Below are 27,717 nucleotides of genomic sequence, written 5' to 3' on the forward strand. Positions count from 1 at the left end.
GCCATCTTGTCCTCGCACGGAGAGCCACTCATCGTCTCTTGGTGCGTTTCACATTTGCATCTGACGTGCAGGTGCTGGGAGGTTTGGTGTGAAACATGCAAACAAAGCCTCTCTCAGATACAGATGAGAGCTAATTAGATTCAGCCTGATGATGGTCTGGCCTGCGTCAGTGCCTTTTTGTGTTTGTGCCTGCAGAGATCCTGTGTTGATGTGTGTGTGTTTTGTTTTTGTGCAAGAAAATATGTCGCACAGTACAGTATGTGAGGGGGGCCTCATGTTGATATTATGCTCAGCACATAGGAGGAATGGAGAACAGGTCAGGTCTTGTTCTGAAATGCAGACTTGACTCTGTCTGTATCTGTCTGCAGGATCAGCCTGAAGGCGAGCGAGGCAGGGTTTGAATCAGGGTCAAGGTTCAGAGGTTAGGGGCCCCCCTCGTCACACGCTTGGCCCCCAGTATTGAGGCTAAAGAGGCAGGAGGGAACCCTTGTCGCTGTGTGCAGCAGGGGCCACAGGGGTTAAGCAGGGGCTACCATTTGACTGATCTCCATTCAGATGATCGGATCCTGCATCTTGTTGTGTCTTTCTCATGCCTCGATATCAACTGCGCACATTTTTTGACTTGCGTTCTTATCATGTTTACATTTTTGCATGGAGGACAGAGGATAAAATGTGTGTGTGTGTGTGTGTTTGTGTGCGCAGTAAGCTGAATAGCGCACTGTGTCTGTGTCCTCCGATCTGCTGTGCGGGCTTTTACGAACAGCAGGGATTGCACTGGAATGTGAGAGAGACAGAGAAAGGACGGGGTAAGGAAGAAAAGGAGGGTCGAAGATAACGAAATAGAGAGAATCCCGATGAGTCATGGGGGGAGAATGATGCCTGTGTGACAGCCAAAACACAATGAAACAATGAAAAGTGAAGGCATGCAAAAAGATAGAGGGTTCTCTATTCATAACCTGTATAAAAAGCTGCCAGATTTTGACACTGCTCTAATGTGAACCACAAGTACGAGCTGAGCGTTTACTTACATGCAGTTGCTGGATGGCTAGAAGAGAACTACTGAGAGTCAGTGTTGCCAGATTGGGTTGTTTTCCACCCAATTTCGCTACGTCTTATTGGGTTGGGCGAGTAAAAACAGTTTCGGGATACTTTAGGTCACTTTTTGTACCATCTGGGCGGTTTTTCTAGGCTCTATTCCAGTCCCCTATTCTTCAGTTACCATAAACCTATCATTGAGACAGACAGACCTCAATAGGCTCGACACACAAGGACTGTTATGACAGATAAAACCAAATGACATTTAAGTTTATAACAACAAGGCTAAAACTTTTTTCCTCCATTTCAATTGTTATTCTGTTATAAATCTGTGATAAAAGTCTCCTTCTTTTGGTACCCATATATATATGTATATATATGTGTGTGTGTGAAATGGACAAAAACTGGGCTGGGCTACTTTTATGACAATAGTGCAGGTTTGATTTGGTGTCAGTCAGTCAAATCCATCAACGCTGACTGTTGTTGTAGCACGACACAAATCTACTTCATATGAAAGTGCTTGGAAAATTGAATAACTTTAAAGCCCAGTAGACACAACAAAATATCTTAAAACAGAAATTACGCCTCATTTAATACCATGTCAACACATTGTTGTGATATAATCAGTTATTTTTTGCTTCAGCAACTTGTGCATCACCGGTGGCCTCCGTCAGGAGACTACAAATGGAAATGAGCTTTTAGCTGGTGTCTGGTAAAATAGATGTATCGTGTATTATCCCTGTTAAATATGAAATCAAATGAAAGATAAGATTTCCTGATTGTACTGAAACAATTCATCGTCAATTAAAAGTCATGTATTACTAGAAAAAGCTTTCATTCACCGGCTTCTCTGATGTGAGAAGTTACCTCTTTAATCTCCCTTTTTTATTATCTTTGTACATTTGATATCTTTGGTTTTGGACTGTTGGTCTGATAAAACAAGGACTTTGAAGATGTCATCATGGCTCTGGGGAATTCAAATGTTTAAAGACAAAGCAATCGTATAATCAAAGAGAACTGAGAACTGCCAGATTTATTGATAAGTAAAGCAATTGTTGCCTCCAGTGTTATATAATAGTCATGCACTACTTCAGCTAAAGCATTATTGAATTTCATTACTGTGTTAAAAGAGTTGTGTTATCCAGTAAAATTATTGATAAGGAAAAAAATTAAAGTGATCAACTTGTTTGAGGAGATTCACAATGTTTTTGTAGCTCAGCCGGATTGTCATTAAGCAGAAGAAGAAGAAGAAGAAAAGGGAGTTTTGCCTGGTCGACATCCGATGATGTTTGCTCACTGTACGTAACTTTCCAAACTGGGAGGCTCTTCTTGGCTTGTTTATATTGTACATGGCAGTCGGCCAGCCAACGTGCATCAAAGCGCTAGTTGAGAGTTGATGAGCTGTGAATTGCAGGTCAGACAGTGAATTACTGTACTTTCATTGGAGTTAGTGAGCTGACTCACTGACCTCAATCTCCGCTTCCTAAACAAGAGCGCTGCAGTGTGAACGTATGGAACACACACTCATACACAACCGTCAGCCATGTCTTTCTTACTATTTGTAAGCAGTCTCAGTAGGGAGAGGAGGAGGAGGAGGAGGAGGAGGAGGAGGAGGAGGAGGAGGGGTGGGGGGGTTGTTTTGACAGGCCAAATCATGGGACAGAGATTATCGGGAGGCTAACCAGGAGCTGTGGATGCTGGGAAGAGATAGAGCGTTGTGGTTTTCCTGATACTTGCTGGTCCAGCACAACACCGCCTCTGTTTACATGCTCACTCACCCAGATTATCTGAGAGGATAAAACTAGTGTGTTTTGGTTTCGTTTGTATGGTCCAAGATGTCTTTTCTCTCCATTACAAGTACATGTTGTATGCTGGGTTCAAATATCTGACCCGACAGAACAAATACAAGCATTAGGTATGGCAATTCATCATTTTATCCCGTGTAGATGGTAAGATCAATACCTCTCTCATGTCAATTAAACATGAGGCTACAGTCAGCAGACAATTAGCTTAGCTTAGCATAAATACTGGAGGCAGGGGGGAAACAGCTAACCTGGCTCCGTTGGTTTAAAAAGCTTTAAAATCTGCTTACCGATACCGATATGTTAAATCTTGTTTGTTTAATCTATACGCAACCATAAACACACAACATACACAAACAGAAATGTAAAAAGTTGGGGTTTTACAGACTTATACATGCTTTTGACTGTTTCATGGGAGTGACTTCCTGCCATCTTGTTGTTACAGTATGTAGGGTTGCCAGACAAAAATTGGCCTTTTTTCTTCTCTTTTGTTAATTATCAACACAAAATCACATTCACAGAGCAACATAATTCATCATAGTGGATGTGAGGCATTAATATCGTTCTGTGCCTGAGCTGAGTTTTCATATCAACATGTTAGATGTTATATGACTCGTAGAAATGAAGTTCACGCTGCAAAACTTCTAAAAGGTGGCGTTACAGAAATAATCGGTCACATCCGTGTCTGTTTCTGTTATCAAGAACAGGTTTGTGTTCTACAAATTACAACACAGAAGTAAAGGGATTATAGTAAGCTGGCCATAAATGACTCGGTAAGTAAATAAGCAAGTTTTTCCTCTGAGTTGTGCATGTAAATACATCCAGCTCACAATAATAAACCAACCCACAGAAATCCTTTATTATCCAGGATACACACGCATGTGAACAACTGTATCAGTCACTGTCATGGTCTGCTTCAGATCCATTTGCATCGCACAGCATAAGGTGTTACTCTGTTTAATCAAAGCACGGCAGTAAGCCTCTCGTTACTCCGAAATGATGAGTAGTAGTCGTGTCTTACGTAAGTGTTAATGTATCTATCTAATTGCTGGTTAAACATATATCAGTTCTTTTCATTTTGTTGGTTTGCTTGGGGGGATGTATATTCAAAAACGCACTGCTTACCCAAAGTATCACCTCAACCAAACTACTATGCACATGCAAATACAGTCGCTGAGGACACGCTGAGCTGTTCTCTCTCCTATCTCTCTCCGTTTCTTCCTCTTTGTTTCTACCGTCCTTGTTGATCAGGTTGTTTTTCCTTCCACCTTTTATACTGTAACCTTGCCGCAATTCCAGCTTTCTTGTTTCCCTCCTGACTTTGAGCAATTACTCCCTGCTTTGATCCCCTCTCTGCTGCCTTCTTTGGTCATCTCCTTTTCAGGGGGAACTCCTGTATTTGCTTTCATTTTTCAAACCCTGTCTGAATGTTCAACCATAGACGTTTTCATTTTTGATTCAGCTTTTCTTTTTGAAAATACTTCTCTGAGCTAAATGTCATCTATAAAGCAGTAGACATTCCTCTATAAGTTTGTGCCATAAAAGGTTTGCCCCGGTATGATTCTTGTATATCCACCTCCCTCTCCGTATCTACTCACTCAGTTTACAGAACGAAAACTAACAGTACAGTATGTTTCTGTTAGCGCTCCTCTTTCCTCTAAGCAGTGCCATTGTGTCTTTCATCTGAATAGCAGAATGAGACCATATGTGTGTGTGTGTGTGTGTGTGACTCCCATGTTAACAGCCAAAGTTTGCTGTCTCTCAATTGGGCAACTGAAACAGAGAGACAAGCGAGAACACAGAGAGTCCTGTCATCCCTTGAGGGTGCGCGTCTGACCTTTTCTTCTGGGGGTGAAACAAGTCATGAAACCACAGAGGACGGTTTATATCTACGGGGTGAACGATCACAGACTGTAGCCATCTCCCCAGCAAAAGGCGGCTAATACAGAGTGACAGAGGCTAAAGACGCAGATGCGGCATCAGCATCAGCTTGGCATATGGATGTCATCAGTACATTAAACAAACAAAGGGCAATGCCTCTGGGAACGGCACAAAAAACAGTGAAAACACAAACACCGGCAGCATCCCTGTCCTCTAGAGATGTCCTTCTTTGCAGCTGGGTTTTACAGTATGCAGAGTATCAACAGGAAGGAGCAGGCAGATGAAACGATAGCGTGGGCCGATCCTCCAGTATTCAAAACATGCCATTCAGTATCTGTGTATCATCTCTGTGCCACTGGGGAATGGAGAAGAGAGGAGGAGGCGGAGGAGGAGGAGGAGGAGGGGTAGAAGGGCAGAGGCCAGAATCGCTTTGGATATAATCTGCGGATCATCAGGTTTATCAGTTCACACAGTGTGTGAAGCAGAGCTCACGTAAATGAACCGCGCTTCATAAGTTCTGCTCGGCCCTCGTATCACATGTTGAGGGAGTTTGCTTTGCTTTAGGCTTCAGGGTTTACTAGATTGGAGCGAATTTAAATTTTACGGGGAAGGAGATTTGATTTGTCAAACTCAAAATTCATGGAGTAATTGATTATGTTGTGTAAATATCTTTTTGCCCAGTGGCACAGTCTGTTCAGTATGTTCTGCGGTCCTTTGAAGAGGTCAGTGTGAGCCTGCGGAGTCATGAGTGTTGGAAAACAGAAATTTGAAATTTGGGCTGGTCGAAAAAGGAATATAGGAAATCTCTTAGAACTTTTAGAAGTAGGGATTTTGTCCAGCTGCTTGAGTACATCTGCAAAAGCTGCGTATATACCAGCAAATCTCAAATTCTTTTACATTAACATTCTCCAGTACGCAGACATAATCCACGGATTCCTAAGTGATTATATTCTGTCTGTAAACCTGAGCGTTGGGGTATCTGATTAAATTAAACTATTTCTCCCTGCTTTGAGGGCTCCCTAAATGGCCACTCTACACCCCCAGACTCCCAATTTGAGACCTGCTGGACTGTGGGATTGTGTGTGAAGAGAGCGATGGAGGACTTCCTCAGCGTGGTGTGAGCGGTGGTGCATGGCAGGAATGTAAAAACCAGATGACCTCAAATGGAAACTCCAGGCAGGCCATCTCGCTTGCTCTAATAAACACTCAGACTCCATTCTTGCAGTCCTGCTCGCTCCTTCTTTTTTTTTTTTCCTTCCTGGCTCAGAGCTCTCTCCTCCATCAGTTAGCCTCCCAAGCTGGCTCAGTATGGGCGCCACCACGCCCCAAACGTTGGACCGCCGCCTGGTTTTTGGCCTATAGGCTGAGATGCAAGCGTGGGTCCAGCTCCAGCTTTAGCCAAGGAGAACAACGACGTCATCTTCGAGGCCCAAAGTTATAATTTTCATCTGTTAATTACACAGAGGCAGAGATGAGCTAAATATATACATGTGGGCCTGTAGAGGGGGAGGAAAGCAGCCAAGCAGAGGGGGGCTCCAAGTATGGCCGTCCTTCGCCCAGACTCAGACAGGGGGTGGAGAGATCCGAGAGGCCTGCTGGAGCCCTGTGGTTTTCTGGAGCTGCATGCTGCTGAGGCCTGCTTCTGAAAACAACCAGGAAAAAGAAAGAGAAGAAAAGAGCAAGAGGCAGAAAAAGAGGGAAGGAGAGGGGGGGGGGTGGGCTCTTATTGCAGCGGAGCTCAGACGTGACGCTCTGATTGCTCCCAGCGGTTGTGGTCAGTACACGGGAGAAGAGGGGGGATACAGTGCAAGGAGAGCAGGGTTAGCTCTTTGCCAGATGTCGTCATTGGGCCTAATGTTGTTAAGACTTTATGGTGTATGGTATACACCCATCAGGAGACAGATGTATCTACTCCAGAGAAAGCACAGCTAGACGATACCTGACGAAACCCAACCGCCGCCTTACGGTAGCGCTCAGAAACAGCAGGATGTGGCAGTTGGAAAGCAGTTGAACTATAAGATTCACTCGTAGCTTCGTCCATGTTTTCAGTTAAGTGGGAAGGCACGCTTAACAAACTGTGAAAAGATATCACACCTCTAACTGGAACGGATTTGTTTTGAGTTCAGCGTTCTTGGTGACCAGTTTGACCCTACGAGCTCTCACGCAACTCCAGCATGGAAGGAAAACAAACGTGGAGGTGGAATATTTTATCATTGTGTGAGGTCTCCTCTCTTCAGATTTGAGTGACAATCTGATCGCCGCTGACTTCCAGATTGAAGTTGTAAATCAAACTATGTATCAAATAATAATCCTAAAGGTACCAACTGGGTCGCGATGTAACCGATTGAAGTCCTGAAAATTCCCGCTCAGGAAAATCAGCTGTGAAAGCCAATTTCAAACCTATAATGAGCGTAAATGTCTCTGCTGTCAAACTTGTCTGCCTTCAGGCTTTTTTTTCTCATGCTCGAACAGAGGCACCTTGTTGGTTCTCATGGCAACTGTCTGCACGGAGGTGATGGGTGATGGGTGACTGTGATTAGGTTGAAGACGGGTGTCAAGATGAAACCTGACAACCTGCAGAGAGGCTGCATTTGTAGAAGGATGCCAGAGTGACCTCACCCCCTTCAAAAAAGCATAGTTTCTTACATAAACCCGGTGGTATGTAGCCATGCAGATCGTTATTATTGACTGATTTTAGCTTGAATCAGATATATTGATATCAATATATATGTCAGCTAACAGTGACAGTGAATAATCCTGCATCCTGCATAATACACAACTCTTCAATAGCAAAATTCAAGGCTCTCTTATCAAAAATACTTGTTTATATTATACATTTATGTCAAAAAATGAATATCAGCTGATACGTTGTTATCAGATTTTTTAGCTCTCAAATATAAATATTAGTATCAGCCTCAAATGTTCAGTATTGGTGTAACTTTTCTACAGAGAAATAGCTCCAAAATCAGTATCCTGTGTTATTTTTGAAAAGACAAGTTGTGATATAAATGTCATTAAATGCTCTAATTCTCTTTATCTCCATGTTTGGGTGGTGGCAGATATCTTGAAAAGCCCAACACGTCAGATTTAAAACTATCAATAGGTGCAACTTCAGGACACACAGGGGTGTGGACGAGCATGTGAGGTGAAGAACAAATCTTCAGTTGAGTAAAAGACGGTTTATTTTCATTCTAGTCTTCATTGTTTCATTGTAGATGTGACCTGAACATAAAGAAGGCTCTCTCCGCTGGAGGAGACACTCCCTGCTAATTAGGTTAAAGTGGAGCACCATGCCTCCACTTAGTGTCTGCTGCTGTGCTGGAAAACATAAAATGTGTGTTTAGCTGTGTTATTCCCTATCAATATCTCTCCTTCTCTCTCTCTCTCTCACACACACACACACAAACTCGCTTTCTTTCCAACATCCTAACAGTTTGTATAAAATGAATGATTACATACAATAAACTCTCTTTAGACTATGAAATATTGCTCAGCTGAAGATATAACATGACTTTATGAAACAGGGTCAAATGCTTATTTGCAACACACGTACACACACAAACACACACACACACACACTAACTCAAGTCTAATAGCATTAAATAATTAATCAACATACCAAGATTCCACTGAATGTGACCTGCACGCATGGTAGCAAATGTGTGCTAATGTGTTCTCGTTTAGCTTTCAGTCATGCATTCGAGTCCTTAAGCTTCAGTGTGTTGCACTAAAGTCAAAGAATCCATGTCGCAGATGATGCAATGGAGAGGAGAAGTATGGGAGATAATTAGAGTGTATCTGTGAGTAAATATATGTGTGTGTGTGTGTCATCGGTAGCTTTGCTAAAAATGTGTGAAACTCCCTTCTGCTCTCTCCAACATCCTGACTCTTTTTTTTCTACTTTAGATCATTTTCTGCCCTCATTTTTTAATTCTTGGTAAGTTTTTCCCTCCCGGTGTCCACTCTACAACATCTGTTAACCCCACCCCCCCAGATGTGGAATCATTCCCACTCTTTATCTCCATACGTAGATGCTTGGCTGGCTGGATGGCTGACTTATGTATCCCACATTCCTTCGTGGCATATGTAGCATGACGGACACCTCCACACGCCTGAGTCAGCCAATAAGATTTTTGTGTTATAAATCCCAAACGGTCTGATGTGTCTCTTGGCTGGCTTTGCAGGTTGTTTGAGCCAACATATACGGTATAAGTGGAGATGTATAAATTAAGGCTGCAAAAAAAAGATTGTTTTCATTATTGATTAATCTGTCTATCATTTCATTAAATAGATCATTTAATCTGTTTTATCTATATTTATGTAGTCTAAAATTGTCATTATAAATCCCCAAAGCCCATGGTGACGTCTTCAAATTGCTTTTCAAAAAAAAGGCTCAATGAAAGGTCAATTTCTCAACCGTTCTCCATGGTTTTTACAAAGATATAGATAAAGAAGCGGAAAATCTGCACATGTGAGAAACTAGAACCAGTGAATATCGGATATTTTTACTTGATAAATGAGCAAAAATGTCAAATATTCATGATCGAAACCGACAGACTAAACTAAACGTCAGTGAGTGCGCTGATGGTTTGTAATTAATGAAAAGCTAAATGGGGATTGAATATTTTCAGTTTCAAAAAACTTTGGGTCCAGCTCCATGTTTCCACCCTGAAACAACTCACATGGCCTGACCTCACGTGGTCGTACTGTAAAACACACACACACACACACACACACACACACACACATATCAACACACACGTGTAAAGAATGCATACATAATGCGTTGCCTTCTTGAGGAGGAACACATGGTCAGGTTGGCTGCTTTAACTACTTTAATCCTCCGATCCGCAGGAGTGGGCCGCGCATTGTTGTTGTTTTGTTGTTGTTACATCAGTCCTGGTCAGGGAGGGAGCGAGGGAGGGAGGGGTGGACCACCCAGCTCCCGTCAGCTGTGGGTTGATGGGATATCTGACCCTCGAACATTTCATTTCCGACTCCACCTGCTCGCGTCTCCGGACTTCTCCGGGCTGTTTCCACCTCAAAGCCCACAACAGGTGTGACCTCTCTGATCTCCTGCCACAGTTTTCCCACCCCGACTATGATGTTATCCATTAGTGCTGACATTAAGACTGCTGATAACTGCTTATGAGTCCACACCTTGCACTTTCCCATCCTGCACACACACCCTTATGACTGCCATTGTGGTAAAAAAAAAACAAAAAAAAACTGTGCAGTTGTATGTGGCTGCATGTTGAGTCTCCACCCTTTGCTCTGTCCCCTGTGTCCCAGTGCCCTCCAGGCTTCTCCCCACCCATCTGCTATCAGACTCTGTGTTGTAGGTGCCCTCTAGTGGCCGCTGGGTGGTAACTGCACTCAGAATGCAGCTAAATAGGCCTATAGGTTCTGGAGCATGGGGATTTACTGGAGATTATAGTTAAAATTAACCTGCTTAAAACAGCTGCGTCCTTTTTTCACCCAAGCTCCTGCTTTTGTAGAATCTGCAGATTACTGTTAATGTCTGTCTGAACACAGAGATCGACTCCACCGCTGGACATGAATGTTTTCCCACTTTTTCAACTCAATTTAAAACAAAGCAGTATCTGAATGTGTGAGGTTTCATATCTCTTAAGTTCAAATGTCCTTCCTTTCTCAAACTGTTGAAGGAAAAAACTACCCAGAGAAGTTGTTTTTGATTCCTTCCTCCCACATTAGTCATCTCATGACCCCTTAGCTTTATCGTGTGAACCCTCTGAGAGGTTGGAAACCGCTGCTCTGCATCATCCCTATTTTTGTGGTACAATTGCATCATTTTTTTGTCATTTATGGCAACAGTATGATTACAGATTATTCATGTGGGTGCTGCTTCAACAGATGAAATCCCCCCCCCCAGCTGTGCCACATGTTGAGCCAGGAGTGAGTCACTATAGTGTTTCTCTCACCAGTAGGGGACAGGATTCACACTCTGAGCTGAAGACTCTTCTTTGTATTTCTGGGCTTCAGACTCTGGTACTTCTCTCGACATCTCTGTCTTGGCTCTGTGGTGTCAGTTTTTTGGAGTTTCATTGTGAGCATCAACCCCAGCGTGTCCTTCGCTGACCCTTTTCCGCCCTCTTCTGTACTGTTGCAGCCTGTGTTTAGCGAAAACACCCCATGGTTGTGTCTAGGGCTTGGTTTGTTTGTGACACGCCAACTAAAGGCTCACTCAGCAGTTGCCGGCTGTTTGCACTGAAACTCCTCACTCTTCTCTTTCCTGTGTATTTCCTGTAATCCGCTAGCCCGAAGCATTAAGCATCAACCTATTTCTACTTCTCACATCTTTGTGTTTCAGTGTGTAGGCGCAACTTTGTTTTGTCTTCCAGGGCAGCCACAGTGGAAAAAAGGTGGGAGGCCTTGAACCTGTGTTAATCTGTTGGCCCGCGGTCATGTTATGAGTATGAGGGGGATTAAAACATATCACCAAACTAATCTGTCCGTTACACCAACAACCAAGCTCCGCTCTATCCTGCATTACCTCCCTCCCTCCCTCCCTTCCTCACGCCTTTCACTTTCCACTGATATGTTTGTTATCAGAGAGCATAAGGAGGCTGGGGCAGGAGGCAACGAGGCATCGCTCCTCTGAGATTAGCGGCGCGTGTCTGCCTTTGATATCCTGACCTCTAGAGCTTTGTGCTGCCAGGTTATGATAAAAAAGAATTGCTAATATGAAGTCTGTACTGTCTCCAGGGTGCAGTGTGTTTACTTAGCAATCCAATAGTTACAAGTAAGATAAGGGAGGTATGCTCCGGTGATGTACATTAAGCCCACATGCAGATGACGGATGTGTAGCTGTCTGCCTGCTCAGGCACGCTTCAGCCAAACAGTAGACAGTGTGGGTCACTGGTGGGAGGGGTGCTATTGTCACAGCTCCTCATGTGTGACTGTGTGTCCTCCATGTAAACTGTAACTCAACACTTTTTTGTTCATTTCTCTTTTGTCACCCTCCAGTTTCCCCCCCCCCCCCCCCCCCCCCCCACCCCCCTCTTCACGCTCATTCTCCTCTTTTTGTAAATGCCTTCCACGTTTCATGAAAGGGAGAAAGAGAAAGAGAGGGAGCCGGACAGATAGAGACCTTTTGTTTCCAAATTAGGCACTGCTCTCTTCTTGCCAAAACTAACTGTTATTGTGAAAAATGTGATATGAAATCCCCGCTCAGCGGGAGTCCCCTCTTTCCCCACTGTGAAATGGAGCACTTGTGTATTTTCAGATATTAAACCTGGCTCTGGCTTCCCACCAGAGATGCACTATGATCTAGTCGGTACTCCATGCACTGGCAGTCGTCTGTGATTTCCTGACACGGGTGTGGTCGTCTCTCACATCTCTCCCTACTGGAGAAGAATCGGACCTCCTCCTGCGCTCGCCGGTGATCCGCTCGTCTCTCAGCAGGGCGGTTCCGCCTGGCGGTGCGTCGAACCCAAAGCTCTGGTCTGAACCACAGAGAGAAGAGAAACCCCCCACAGCCACAGCCTTCTGACTTTATGAGGAACCCTAATTACATAGCCTAGTGTATTTATACTCAGCTGTGACTCAGTGGGACATGTGGCGTGTGTTTGTGTGTGTGTGCGTGCACGGAAGAAGCAGCCTTTGTGTTCACACATAAATAGTGTGTGTGTGTTTGTGTGAGTGTGTATTTGTCTATTAGGGAAAGCGCGTGCTGACTCAATAAACTATTTAAACTAGGGATGATGTTGAGTTTAGATTCTCCTAAACCTAGTCTGTTATTTCTGCAGAAAAAAGGTCCTTCAAAGCATGACTATGTAACTTTTGAAAGATGAAATAACTCAGTCTTTCTCTCATACATGAAAAGTTGAATTCCTAAGCAATAAAACATACCTTTCTCAGTTCTGTGCGCTCAGGAGATTTGTCTCTACAGCCCTTACTTCTTACTTACTGGAAAATCTATGTTAGTAAACTGAGGTTAAAGATGAGGGCACAGATAAGTTGCATTATGGGAAGTGTAGGATCCAGCATTTTTTGGATCTTGACCCATACTTGGGACAAAATGTTAGAATATATCAGCCTCTGATGCACCTACTTTTTTTTAGAAAACAAAGTCTCTTGTGAGTCTTCAAATTCTGTGCAATACTTGAGTGCTTGAGTGCCCTTTAAAAGCAACTGACAGCACAGAAGGAAAACCACTTTTATGGTATTTTCATTGTAATTTGTATCTTCTGTTTATTATTTGTGTTTTCTGTAATATCTGATGTCGTTATTCTAAAAGCTCATCTACAAACAAGTGTCACAAATATGGTAAATGTGGTGATAATGGGGTATGAGTCATTTCACGGCTATATGATGTGTATCTGTACCCATTAAAAAAAACCTGAAAGACCAAAAAGAGATCAAAACAATGCAACTCATAAGATTAAACCCAAAAATCATTTATAATTGATCACTCTTTTACAGTTCTGGCTGTTTGCATTATGATCCCTGTCTTTTAATTCATCGCTTCATCATTCTGGATTAACTATTCAAGCCTGCAGTGTGGGTTCTTGTAGGCGAACCGCAGCATATCCAGAGGGCATAGTCTCTGTGCAGATGACGGCTCTCTCCAGTCGAGTTGATACTTGCCCCGGCTCTGCGGCAGGTGAAACCTGTCTAACCTTATTGGTAGCGGATGTACGGCGTGTTAACAGAGATGAGCGTTGGAGAGGAAAGTCAGTTGCCTGCAACAACATGGTCACCTGTCTGCCGCTTTCGCACGTATCCTGGACACCTGGCTGTTTGGTGAGAACTTTGCTATGTGGGCGATTGGACGGAGGGGGGGCGGGCCACTGATTTGGTGGCTTGGTGTTGTATGGGTGGATCCTGTGAATGTTTGAGTGTGTATGTGTGTATGAGGGAGTAGTTTTGATAGAGAGGTCATGTTGACATCCAGTAGCAACCGTTTTATTTTGAGAGCATTTCCAATGATGGTAGCGCTCGTTCCTCCTCTCTCTCCTCTAGCTTTTTTCCATTTTCTCCTCCCATTATTATCTTCCCTCCTCTATATTTTCCCCTCTTAAGCAAAAAAGAAAAAGGGAGTGAAACAGTGAACACAGCAGCAAGGCAAATGTTTTCTTTTCTCTTTGTGCTGGAAATTGGCCTTTTTTTTTTTTTTTGTTTGTCTCCCTCCTGAGTGGAGGGGAGGCGACGGAGGCAGGGCCGGCTTTTGTGGAGTTTAGCGCCGGGATCACAGCTTTGTCAATGTGTTTGTGACACACACACACACACATGCAGCACACGTGTAGCCACCAGGCTTCCTCTTCATGCAGCACAAGTGAGATCTACAGTGGATTTAGCCTATCAGCAGCAGCCTACAGGAGATATCTCCATCTGGACTGTTAACTGCTGCAGCCGGGCACCCGTTCACCCCCCCAACGTCTGGAGCTGCAGTTTACTGTACAGCGCAGTTGTTTGTTTTCTGATGACTGTCGGACCGGTTCATTTGGAAGTTGGAGAGGCAGTGACGAAAACAAGGAAGAAAGAAAAAAAAAAGGAAAGCATAAGACAAAAGGAGGGACAGAGTCAAGGATGAAGTAACTGATACATGTTGAGCTATAGCATTAGAGATGGGACTGGGATGAAGGGATTTGTTTGGCAGATATAGAGGGAAGAAGAGAGAGAAAGAGAGTGAGAGAGAGAGAGAGAGAGAGAGAGGGAGAGAGAGAGCAGTGGGAGGGAGGAGAGACAGAGAATCCAGCCCTCTGGGACAGCAGTGTGTGTTTTGGGGGTGGACAGAGTGGCTTTGTACGCAGAACATCACCGGACACCGAGGGGAGTGACGCTGTCAGTTGTTCTCTGTGTGTGTCTGTAGTGAAACCAGACCTACCTCTGATCCCTGCGCCACACACACTCCTCCATCTGCTGCCCAGGAGCCTGCCTTCTGCCTCCTCCGGACTGAAACCCCCCCCCTCCCTCCTCCTCCCCCCCTGAGAGTGTTTTAATGTGTGTGAGAGTCTCGGAGAGCTGATTCACCTTCTCCCTCGGATTGATGTGGAACTTGTGGGATTAAATTTTGTGGATGCTCCATAATGACAGCGATGGATTGGAGCCAGGAGATGGAAAGTTTAAACTCCATTGAATGACCGGAGGAGCCAAGAAGGAGGATCTGCAAGCGCCACTTAAACCACCCATCCTCTCTTGGCTTGATTGTATCCTCTGTATTTCTGCATCTGGACATTGTCCACGACCTGGTGTAGTTACCTGAGTGTGTGTGTGCGGCCCATGTGGGCAGTGAGCGATGCGGATCTGAGCAAACTCCGCGCCCCGATGCCCGCTGCTATGCTCCCATGCCCTGCGCCGGCCGGGTCTGACTGGAGCTTCCAGAACCCGGTGGGGGTGGACTGCAGCTCCCCTGAACCTCGCTGCATCTGGCTGGCGGTGCTCCGTGGTGCTACAGGGCCACCACCAACCCCACCACCTGCAATGCCTATTGGGCACAGCCAGAGCTCACATCAGCCCAGGGTAAGGCGAGGTCACCCATCAATCTGTGGTCTTCCTGGCCAGATGTGGAGCAAATTGCATTATTTCTTATCTTATTGATCTTATTGATACTAAATTAAATGTTTTATATGTAAAGTATAAGATAATCTGGACAGTATTTGACAGATATGATCAATTTACAATTAATAAACCCAAAGGGATTCATCTCATATCATAATAAGACAAAGAAAATAGCAAATTCTTACATCGCAGAAGCTAAAACCTACCAATGTTTTGGCCTTTTTAGTTATTTATTAGTTTAAAGCAGTCGATCAAATATTAAAATTGCAGTAGATTCATTGTCTTAAATTGTTCAGTTGACCACTAATCGTTTCAGCACAGTGTATTTGACAGCTGAATCATCCTGCATATTACCCACCGAGATGATGCCAATGTATTGTTAGTGCGGTTCTCCAGAATTAAGATTACCCCGGGATTTCAGCAGAACGCTCTCCAGAAACTGCTGTGTGGGATTTGTCAGTCATGCAAGTCAACAAAGTATCTGTGTAACTGTGCCCATTGTGCAAAGACTCTTAACCACTTAGCTGTTGACAGTTTCTTTAACCTTTCAGTGTTTCCAGGCAGATAGTCGTTTTGCCTTCGGGCTGTTTGTGTCTGGCGCTCGCTGCTGTTTTAAACTTTTCCCGGAAAGGTTTTGATGTCACTTTGTGTTGACGGATTAAGATTCAAAATGAGGAAAACCTTACATTGCTCTGTTGAATTGGTTGTCATAGGTTTATATCACCACATACATTCTAGACAAAATTTTATACTTTACGGGTTTGTCTTTTCTTTCTTGGGTGGTTACAGTAGGTATCTCTGTTGGTGGTTATGATTAGAAAGGGATTCTGTTTCCCTGTTCATTACTCATCTCAGTCTGCTTTGCATCTCTGGATTGTAACCAGTGACGTAATGGTAAACGAGTATGCAGCCAATGACTGAAAATCAGTAAGCATCACAATGCAAACAGCCACCAGAAATAGACCGTGCCCAAAATCACCCTTTTGTTCGCTCATTCAATACTCCCTACGTGTGTGGTCATTTTTGCATCTATAAAATGTGGCACATTGCATCGTGGGATTGTTAGCTGGATGCCAGGGACGCTAGTTTCTTCATTCTGTTGTGGAATTTTTGAGGCCACGATATAGTGTGTATATTTACACACTCAAAATTCAGACACTCAAATAACGGCAGACAGTAAATATAGTGTACGATTCAGTAAATAAGGGGTGATTTCAGTGAATCGGTTATTTATATATTCAAACATTTAAAATGTAAACATTAAGTTATTCTGCATTTTATGACAATATCCTCATGTAGCTGGCATTGTTCTTAACACACAATAATATAATATGAATAACGCAATGAAGATATTACCCTAAAAAGATGGATAAAGCCGTCATAACCACTGATAAACCTGATTCATCCTGTATCTACAGAAAATGTATCTACAGTTGACACGTGTTTTCCTCAGTGTGCGACTAGATGTGTGGCCTATTGACCCTTTCTTCCTCTGAGGGGTTTCTAATTAGTGGTTAAAGACAGATGAAGGGGACTCCAAAGTGCCACTTTTAGCGAGGTGTTGTGGGGGTGGCGAGCTGTGAGAGCTATGCGATGCTGTGCATCCCCGCCCCCAATGCCATCAGAATTCAGGGCATCTCCTCCCCATAGGATCTCATTTTAGTGTGGGCATTTATGTGGAATATTACTTCCCTTTTTTTTCCACATTTTTCCTGGTTGTTGCATCCCCCCCACCGCTTGACTCACTGACACAGTTAAGAGATGCCACAATCAGGAATGTGAGTGGTGTGGGGGGGGGAGGAGGAGAGAGAGGGAGGCTGTACGGACACAGCTGGGACAAACAGTTTTTTTTTAGGACAGTGGTGTCCATTAGAAAGAATTTCATAGGAAGTGTGGAAGAAGCGCCTTTCCGCTTCGTTGTCAGGTCTGTCATCCTCCGCTGATGATGCCAAGTTGCGCCATGTGGATTTCATCGATACTCATCCACATGCTTGCAGCTTTGCATCATGAAGGTTTTTAATCTGTGCGTCAGAAGTCTGTTATTTTTGTTTGTTGTGATATCATGAGATGTTATTGTTGGGTTTTCATATTTCACAATTTTCACAGTATCGGCCTGCATCAGCAGTTTTCTTTTTTCCAGTATTGTGTTTTTTTTTACCTGAAGCAGCCCACAACTGGAAAAATACCCTCATAGATTGTAAAGACGATTAAAATCCGTCATCAGTTCAAATTTATATAAATCTCGTAATGTAGAAAAAAGTAACTATAGAAGAAGCTGATAAAGTATGAAAAGTATGAAAAAAATGTTTTTTTTATCTATATTATGGGATTTTTCACCTCGGATACACACTTAAAAACCTCTTTGTGACAACCGTTTAACATCTTTATTTCAAATTGCAAAAAAATGCCAAACACAATTACACGTAAATCATAATTTAATGTGCTATTTTTATGGCACTTCCTCTCCTTTCGGACAGTTAAAAGTAGAGACCAGAAGGATAACAGATCAGAGGCCAGATTTTAACTCACGTCATACTCTGTCTAAATGCCACATGCCTCTGCCCACTCAGCTGCCAAGTCATCCTGTAAAAGTTATTCTAAAACTGCAGCTATTTGTCAAAAATGATCTTGGGCTCGGGATTTGAATCGGAGAAGCCAAAATAACCATCGCAACTGTAAAACAATTCCAGGGGCATCACTGGCAGAGAGGCAGGTTTCAGTTAGACAAAAGGAAAGTACAATATGTTTTTGCTGCTCAGAGCTGCTCAAGTAGAAAACCCTGTTTAACCGACATTGCATCATTACCTGTTGGCCTAGTTGAACTGACTGAATGGGGTTAGACTGGTTTTTGTGCACACATACTATATTCATATTGACACAGAGGTACATGGAAACACACAAACACAAGCCCACATGCATGGCTGATAAATCGTCTTGTTATGCAAGTTACAGAAGGATGTACAGCATCTGAACTTGTGCTGTGTGTGCCGCTCTTTATTTTAAATCCTCAGTTTTCAGGCAGGTTGTTTTTTTTCTTGTTAAGAGCACAGCAGGATATCCAGACACATCATGCATCTCCTTCACAAGACATAAGATGCATTTAGACCTGCAGAGGTGGTGGAGCGCGCCCTCCGTGTGGCCGGTGAGTCCAGGAATTATCAGGCTTGACTTTTTTCGGCGTCCCTCTCCCGTTCCCTCTTGGCAGCCCAGCTCAGGGCTGCTGGGTACAGACAGCGGCTATCAGGATTAAAGGCTCGTCAGCATTTGTAACATCCGTAAAGCTCCACTTTTCAAACAGGTTGCAGCTCTCAGCTGTTTAAAAGAGCATTATTGTTCTGCCCTGCTGGGGTTTAGCAGGAGCCCAGCTCCCGACAGCCGCTGCATTCCTCCGTGCTGCTTTACCTCTGGATGGAGCGAAGAGAGGAGTGTGTGCTAACCAACACGTAGGCTGTTACTGATGATTATGACTGGAGCATGACAATATCATCATGTCCTAGAAAAGCCTCTTACGCACTGAAAATCCATTTCACAGGATTTTATAGAAGATTAGCAATGTTTATTTTTAATATTTCTATATTTTAGCGGGGCTAAATTTTGTCACTGCTATTTAAATCTCCAACATTTCAGCTGAAGATGTTGTAGATTTACATTTCTAACAAAACAGATGAGGTGTAATCCTGTTAGCAGGACATCTGCTCTCCTCGGACCACTCTTTTTTTTATTTTTTTTTTTATCTTTTCAGTCATGCATCTTAATGACACGCTCTCTAATTGAAATCAGGAAGGGAACTATCCCCAGGGACAAGCTTGCTGCTGCTGTGAGTGTGATGTAAACACATGTACGTGTGCACCACTTCACCCACTAAACACCCACTCGAAGCAGGAAGCTGTCATGCGGCATTACAAGCTGCTCTGCATATTCAAGAGCGTTTGTTTCCAGTGTGGCTTTTTTTGTCGGTGTGTGTGTGTGTGTGTGTTTTAATGACATCATCTCAAGGTGGTAATGGCATCCTTTCAGGGTTTCATAGTGTCTGAAGGGCAATCAGAATTTATTTGTTATGGTAATCGGCTTCAACAGGCGAGAACCTGTCCAGATTTCAGGCAAAAAGAATGTAAAAAGGAGAAATTCCCAGTATGAGTGTAGGAAATACCAAATGTCTTCTTTTCTCAGCATAACTAGAGCGAGGTTTCCCTTGTCTGTGCCCTAATCCTCCAGAGGAAGTCAAGTTTAGACCGAAAACCACAGAAAAATTTTCCAAGTGCCTTGTTGGTTAAACTAAATGTCCAACTGCATAGAGAGGCCAGAGCATGTCAGCAAGTTTTTTTTATTTATTTATTTATTTTTTTTTGCTTTTGGATGAAAACTAAACCGGTAGCAGATAAACCGGTCATATGAAGGTGACAGGTACACGAGAGAGGAGTTTGTCTGGCTTCAGGGGACGAAGGAAAGCTGTAGACTCTGCAGAATGGCCGAGCAAAAAAAAAAAAAAAACGCACACCCCACACAGTCCAGACCAGCCGAGTGGGAAACGGTGCTGGCTCAGAGACCCAGTCAGACCCTGTGTGTTTTGGGTAATCACAGGGTTTGGTATTCCCAGCGCCGGGAGGGGCCATGCGGTCGAAACCGGCGTGCTGGAGCCTGTCCCTCACTGGGGCCTGATACTCCTCCCCCCCCCCCCCCCACCTCCCCACCACCACCCCCACCACCCCCCTTCTGCGTCCTCCTCATCCTTCTCCTCTCATTCACTCTCTCTGCGCTCCCTGCCCTCCTCTGCCAGTTACAGTGTGTGTTTCAACTTGTCCAGAGCCAAACCGCTCCCTCTGAGGAATTCACTCTTCGTCTCTTCCTCCTTTCACCCTCTTGCTCTTTCATTTCCTCTTTTTTTTTTTTTTTTTTTTCCAACTCTTGGCCCTTTCTTTTTTTCTTTATCATTTTAATTTGATACCCGGAGGACTTCTCCGCCTTCCTCACGCAATTCTTTATGAAGCTCTCATGCCACATAATAGGGCCTCACTGCCCGCCTCTTTGAGAAAATAGTAGGGGTTACTTTACATTGTTTAGACTGAAGATCAGGCTTTTGACTGTCACGTAGATTTATGCATCTCAATCTGCAAAATACACACTTTATTTAGGCTTCAGAGAATGCTTTGTGGTGCTCCTGAAAATATGCAAAATTAGCCAAATATATATATACAGACTATGCAGGAGAGGACATTTAGTTGGAGATACACGTTGGGGTTTTCCTCCAACATATATAAACTCAAAACATAGTATTTTGAAAAGAAATCTTATTTTTGGTCTCTTTTTACTTGGATGGAACGTAAGAGTAGAGGAGAAAGATAATGTGGGGTAAAAGTCAACGCAGACGGATTTCCATTACACGAATACATGTGGTGAGAGAGGAAGAGGAGGTGGAAGGGAGGAGAGGTGAGTGAAGGAGAATGGAAGGAAGGAGAAAGAGGAGCGAAGGATCGGAGGTGCCTCCATGATAGAGAGTAAGAGCAGTTATTTATAGGAGCGTCTGGTTATCCCGCCCTGCAACGATACCCCACTTCCTGCCTCCAGCCTGCCACTTCCTGTTGTTATGTGGCCGCGTTTGTGCCTGCCAGGTCAAGTGTGAGTGTCTGTATTTATGAGGGGGGGGGGGGGACAAGCATATGTGTCTGCTATGTATCAGGGAGTGTTTGTGTGTAGAGGGGGAACAGGAAGTGAGTCGTGGGGTGTGCATTTTGGGGGTGGGGGTGGGGGGGGGGGGGGGGGGGGGGGGGGGGGGTCGCTCGCCGCTGGTAGTCTAGACATGCCCACTTCTGGCCCACTGACATAAAACACACAAACATACACATACTCAATCTGAAAGTAGGCCACAGAATTTAAAGACCTACAAAATTGTTTGTGAAATTTGTCCATCTTACCCATTAAATGAATGTTTACTAATCTACATGAACCTGTCAGACTTAATTGACCTAATTGTTTTATTTTGGTTAAATTATTCAGGTAAGAAAAATTCCAAACCACCAAAAAATAAACAGATTCACCGGATTTATCTTCTAAAAATGGCCAACTTTTCTTTATTATTCCAAACAGTGTTCAACAATGCTCATATTCAGCAGCTTTTGGCTGTTAAGACCAATTCAGAGGATGTTGTGTAGGAGCACAGATGAGATTGATTTGATAACGCAAAGCTTTTAGTTTCTCTGAAAAGGCAGCGTGAGCCCTAAACTTACAATATTAAAAGGTTTAGCATGATTAAATAAAATCAACCAGAGCTGTTATTGCAAGCTGTGGATTACTTACCATTCATCCTTTTGAGCAGCTTAAGTAGTACCGATCCCATAATAAACATACCATGAAGTTACACTGATCTGCATAGTGTACTCTTCTGTCAGTAAGCGTGCAAAAAACAAGTGTACTTAGCGCCATGTTGTCCTACAAGGATATTATACTGGATAAGCACAAACAGACGTCAATCATGCTGCACCTGTGCAAAATTACTGCAAATGGAAATTTTGTTTGTGTAAGAAAAGTGTCCATTTTCACAGTGCACTGCATTGCTCTACAGTTGTCCTCATCAAAAACACAAACCCTCAAAGATCAAGTACATTTAATATGCAGACTGATGTCTTTGATTATACTTAGTTTGGTCACTTTTCCAGTGTGAATGCACTAAAAATGAATCTTTTGATCTGTCAATCATTATTATGTGGTTATGAAGAACTGAGTTATAGCTTTCGACAAAATAGTGAATGCTTAAGTGTTAGTATGCATCACCACAGTAATTGATTTACCGGGTTGGGATGACACATGGATGATTATGGTGTTGTCGTCTCTCAAATTTATGATGTATTCCTTCAAATCAGGAAGACAGACTTTAGTTCAGGGAGTTCAGTTGTACTAGGGAAAGCTGGATAGCGAACATGTAGAAGTAGATAACTAAACCACAGCAGACATGACCTCTTAGCTGACATGAGGATTCTGCCCTCCTCCTCCTCCTCCTCCTCCTCCTCTTCGCTCCCGCCTGTTTGGTCAGGTGATTGTGTTTGACTGACAGATGTGGGTTGTCGGGGCAGCAAGAGGGTGATAGTTCTCACGTGTGTCTGTCAGCTGAGCTAGCTGGGCTTATTTACTCAGCATCAGGAATGAGATATTTAGAGAGAGGGTGGAAATCTGCCTATATTCTCTGCTTTGAGTTCAGACTCTCCTTGGACCTTCTCTCTCTGTGATAAGACCAAGGTCAGTGTTCCCAAGTGCCTACGTGGCCCTGTCTAGACGCCCTATGTGGCCCTTCCTGATAGGGGACCCCCCAGGTGTGTTTATGGACTATTGTTCTGAGGCTGCTGGGTGGCACGTAGGGCTGACTTGACTCTGAGTTGACTCAATGAGGAAGCTGCTAATGTCATATCCAGCAGTCGAGGGTTGATGTCTCTGGTCTCTTCGTCTGGAGTCTGATTGTAGAGTTGCCCTGTGCATCTCCGGGGAATCATAAACTGTGTTGCATCGGGAAAACTGTAATATTCTTGTAATGTTGGTGCTAATTATAGGAATACAGTGTACAGTAGATTCTTGTCAGGATCATCATTGTATTTAAATATTTCCTCCATTTGACTGTACAAGGTTATAGCTAAGAATGAACATGTGCACACTCCAGACTGTAACTACCCTCGTACACATTTCTGCAGATTAGTCATCCCATAATTGTTATGGGACTCACACACTCCAACTCACAAAATAAGATGCTCTATCTTTGCCTTGTCTTGTTGATCTCTGTCTTCATTTTTTATCAAATCAAGTCTAAAATATGATAGAAATTGATCTGAGTCTCACTGAATCTCTCTCTTTGTCCACAGGCTAAGGGGCGGAGGGATGGTCTCTCTTCAGCCGGTGACAACCCTCGGCCGCCGATGGCGGCCAGGCCGGGAAGGGAGGGAGGCGGCATGGGCTGGAAGGGTCCCCGGACGCTGGTTCTCCATAAGAACTCCCAGGGTTTTGGTTTCACGCTACGCCACTTCATTGTTTACCCTCCAGAGTCCGCCCTGCACACCAACCTCAAGGTGAGACTTACAGGTGTCTACACATCCTTCAAACATTCAAGAATGTCTTAAAGGTGTTAAATTAGGTTAAATATGTACAGTTTCATAGACATGTCTAGTGTTTTTCTTTCATTGAATCTAGTCTTAAGTGTCATTAAGTCCTTTTTCAACTCACATGTTGATTTTTATAGCACACATGGTCTCCATTTCATGTAGCTGGCATTTAAAAAGGTTTCAGAAAGCCTTACATTTAACTTGCTGAACCCAGGAGAGAGCCAATTGGAGCTCAGAGATAAAGCCAATCATACTGCGGCTGAAGGTCAGTGAGGTTGAGCTGAGCAAAACGAACACGGACAAAAGGAGAAAACAAGCCTAGCTGATTAGAGATTCAGTAATGGACTGAACCAAGCAAGCTTGTTATCTGGAAGGTGCAACAAGTTCTGGATTCATAATTACGACACTGTTGAGAACAACAGAATTTTACATTTGGAAGGATATAATCAGCAGTAGTGGACCTGATGCACAATCTACACCCTTCCAGACAAACCAGTTTGAAAACTGTTACTCCTTTTGATTGTTTTTCACATCTTGAGCCTTGTTTTCAGTCTTGGTGAATTCAAGATTGTTCTGGTGTTTTGGAATGAGCCTCTATGTGAGTGAGTGGTTATTTAGCTCTTTGAGGTGTGGGGGCAAACGTCTCCAGATGTGAAATTGAGGGATATGGAGACTGGGGTGGGGTGAGCCAGCTGAAACAAGGCCTCTATTATTATTCTACCACCCCACCATACAGCAGCTGCAGATAGGAACACAGATTCAATGAGATCTGTTGTCTTAGCCTGGTACCACTCACTGGCAGTCAGGCCGTACCAGGCCGGCCCCAGACAATAGGCCCACTGCTGGCCTTTGGCCCTGGTTCTGTCCTCGTCTCCTCTGCCTCGAGGGTCACATGGTTATTTGGGACAATCGGAGCCACAGAGCCACCCATTCTTATCTGAAGAGACTTCGTGGAAGTCTCCCAAATTACCCTCATAGTGTCCAATTATCAGAGGCCTACCGGGTGCATGACCCAATTGGGAACTCATTTCATGGTGTCTGCAGGTCCTGAAAGTCTTCAAGTGTCTTCAATCATACGATCTAAAGCAAAGATGATGGAGAAGGAAGGCAGACATTACACATGCAGTTCTAGGCAACTGAAACCCTTTTCTAGTGAATTGGGAATACATAGAGATGGAAGACATTGATTAGAGCTGCAAAAATAAAGCAAAAATACCAAAGATTTGATGGTTCCAGGTTCTTAAAGGGCCAGTGTGTAGGATTTAGTGGCATCTAGTGGTGAGGTTGCAGATTGTAATCAACTTATATCCCCCTCCCCTCACCCTCCCCTTCCAAGCATGTAGGAAAACCTATGGTGGTCGCGAAACTCACGAAAAAACGCAAAAGGCCCTCTCTAGAGCCAGTATTTGGTTTGTCTGTTCTGGGCTACTGTAGAAACATGGCGGGCTCCGTAGAAGAGGACCCGCCCCCTCTGTAGATATAAAGGGCTCGAAAGGTAACGAAAACACAGTGATTCTTATTTCAGGTGATTATACACTAATGAAAACATACTTGTGAATATTATATTCCATTTATGCCAATTAAGCCCCCTAAATCTTACACACTGGTCATTTAAATGTGAGAATTTGCCACTTTTCTTGGTTTTACATTATAGTAAATTGAATATGTTTGAGTTTTTGACTGTTTATTGGACAAAACAAGACATTTAATGACACCACTTTGTGCTGTAGGACATTGTGATGGACATTTTCACTGTATTCTGATGTATTATAGGCCAAAAGAATCAAGAAAATAATTGGCAGATTCATCGATAATGATAATAATTGTTAGTTGTGGCCCTAAAATTGATTGTGTGTGTCTGTTACCTTGCAATATAACTATATAACTACTAAACACACAGCTAGAAGAGAGAAGTATTGCATTGACTATTTACAATTGGTCTCAGCAGAAGGCTTTGTATACTACAATATGTATCTTCCATATGAAGTTTTGTCTTTAAAGTGCAGCTGTTTCTCTGTAAATTGCGTAGCAAAACATATAAACCCATATTATGACATTTTTTCATTCTTCTGTTTGTTTTATGGAGTAAAATTGGTGTAAAACATTCAAGAAATATCTCATAAGGTCTTATATTTAACTAGATAAAACTCATTGTCATATTTCCATGATCATACAGTTCCTAGATTATTTTTATTACCAGTTTCAGGTATCTGCAGAAATAATGAGATAGGTATTAGCTGCTTCAGATTGCACAGGTGTATGCCTGTTTACAGTGCTTGACCCATATCAGATATCTTGTCTCCACCACTGTCTCCTCCTTGGTTCCGGATGTGATCAGACTGGGGCCGGTCCGCTGTTGAGTGTCCCCAGTGCAGAGCTCTATTCTCGGGGTCGGCAGCTATCCTTTCTCTGCCTCTAAACCCCCCACCATTGTCTGCAGAGCCAGGAATGAGCCCACTCAGCGCAGCATAAAGCCAGGCAGCAGTCAGCCCACCGTGCCCCTAACCCCAAACTGTCCACTCAGCTTAGTACACGCGCATGTGCATGTGTGCGTGTGTGTGTGTGTGTGGAGGTGATCAGACAAACTGCAGCTATCAAATCTCACCACCACCATCCTCACTGCAGACAGCTGTGGGTGTTTGTTTCACTGTATGACGCATGACGTCATTAGTACCTGCAGACCGTCTAACCTGAAACTCTCTGTGTTTGAGCTGCACTCCAGCATTAAAGCTTATAAAAACAAACAGGTCTGTCTCAGGAGGTTTGGCTCGAGATGCCGGGAAAGTCTCCGGCATTTTGAGGAATCTTGTAAACACTTACTCTGTCACTGCAGTTTAAAATGACACAAAGAATACCTGGAACACATCCTGTGATCTGCAGATGATAGAGACGTAGATATGAAGTCCTCCATACCCAACACACTATCGACCACCAACACTCTTTTTAACGTTTGATGTTTAACTGAGGAAACACGCAAGGGATTGTTTTTTAATGTTAAGCCATATTTCACTGAAAGCGTGGTATCTAAACCTGGAGTATAAGCTTGCTTTGCTTGTGCCAGTTCTGTAAAGTAAAAATCCTCAGGACAGTTCCACATATGAATAAGTAGAATGATCCGTGTCCTACATGAGATAAACCCGATTCAGCATTTCTGTAATAAATCAGTGATGGACCGTTTCAGCCTGAATTTGTGCAGTAATTCTGTCTGTTTCTTTCATTTCCAGGATGAGGAGAACGGTAACGGAAAGGGTAAGTTATATCTTTTTTTTCTCCTTTTTCTTTTTCTGTCTTCAGGCAACGATTAAAAGCAAGTACAATTGGATGATGATGATGTAATGGAGCAAGACCTCCCGTATTCCCTCCTGTCACCTCTGCACTGCAGCCTCTCTGTGCCCCCTACAGGACACTATGCAGAACTGCCTCCAAAGCGTCAAGTCAGACTTCACATAGATACATTTTGATAACGTTGGCTAGGCCTGACACACATATTCACCAAGAAAATCAGTCACACGACTACTCAAAGTGAAAATATGTTATCTTTCAAGACAAGGAGCAACTTAAAGGTTTACTTCAAAAAAAAAAAGCAAACTGTTTCTGTGTTTTTTTAATTTTGGAATTCATCAAGCTTTATTTTGACTGATCTTTGCATGTTGTTTTTTTGTCTCCCTTGTCATCCAGGGTATCAGAAAGGTCGACTGGAGCCGATGGACACCATATTTGTCAAGAATGTGAGAGAAAAAGGTCCGGCCCACCAGGCGGGCTTGTGCACAGGTAACGAGAACATATGGTGTAGGAGCATGAACATTCTGATTTGCATTGGAAATCTGTTGGGGAGAGCGCCAGTCACGTGATGCTCCAGACACGAGCAGATGCACAGTGATATTAAAACCTGCAGAGAGAGGGGGGGGGTTAGCCGGGAGGTTTGAGGTTTTCAACGTCTCTGTTTATGATATAATACAGATACCAGTATGACAACTCAGATTCTTAAGTGCATCTGAATATGACAGAGCTATTGAGGTTTTCATGTTGTGTCTTGCTGCCTGAGAAGGGCACCGGTCCTCCAGTACTCCGTGCATGGTTTAACACAAGCTGTCACATCCAGAAAGTCACATGCCAGCCCAAACATATGCAAACATGCACTCTGAGCACTTTGTATGTGTTTCAGCTTGCATGAAGTCAGTGTGAATGCTTACGAACTTTGAATGCATAGTTATTTAATGTCTTTCCTGGGGCCTCAGTTCATAAAATGCTAAGCTGCGGTGACGTCCCTGCATGCAAATCACTCATAACTTAACAGATATTTTGATTTGATGAAATCACAAAACAAATTAGAGAGAACATTTGTTTCAGAAGCGGTCATCCTTGCTGGATTTGAGGCAATAATCCTTGATTTT

At 43.5% G+C, this 27,717-nt stretch overlaps 1 protein-coding gene across 5 annotated transcripts in view; it reads left to right on the forward strand.

The window, feature by feature from the left end:
- Nucleotides 1-27,717, forward strand: part of arhgap23a (Rho GTPase activating protein 23a) — a 69,168-nt gene that overhangs the window by 21,346 nt on the left and 20,105 nt on the right. For all 5 annotated transcript variants that reach the window (XM_044331362.1, XM_044331363.1, XM_044331364.1 and 2 more), the window contains exons 2-4: nt 23,087-23,290; nt 26,548-26,572; nt 27,002-27,094. In XM_044331362.1, coding sequence (XP_044187297.1) covers nt 23,087-23,290; nt 26,548-26,572; nt 27,002-27,094 — 322 coding nt within the window. The remainder of the gene's footprint in view (nt 1-23,086; nt 23,291-26,547; nt 26,573-27,001; nt 27,095-27,717) is intronic.

The sequence above is a fragment of the Thunnus albacares genome, chromosome 17 (assembly GCF_914725855.1).
Source record: "Thunnus albacares chromosome 17, fThuAlb1.1, whole genome shotgun sequence".
In the NCBI taxonomy this organism is placed as follows: Eukaryota; Metazoa; Chordata; class Actinopteri; order Scombriformes; family Scombridae; genus Thunnus; species Thunnus albacares.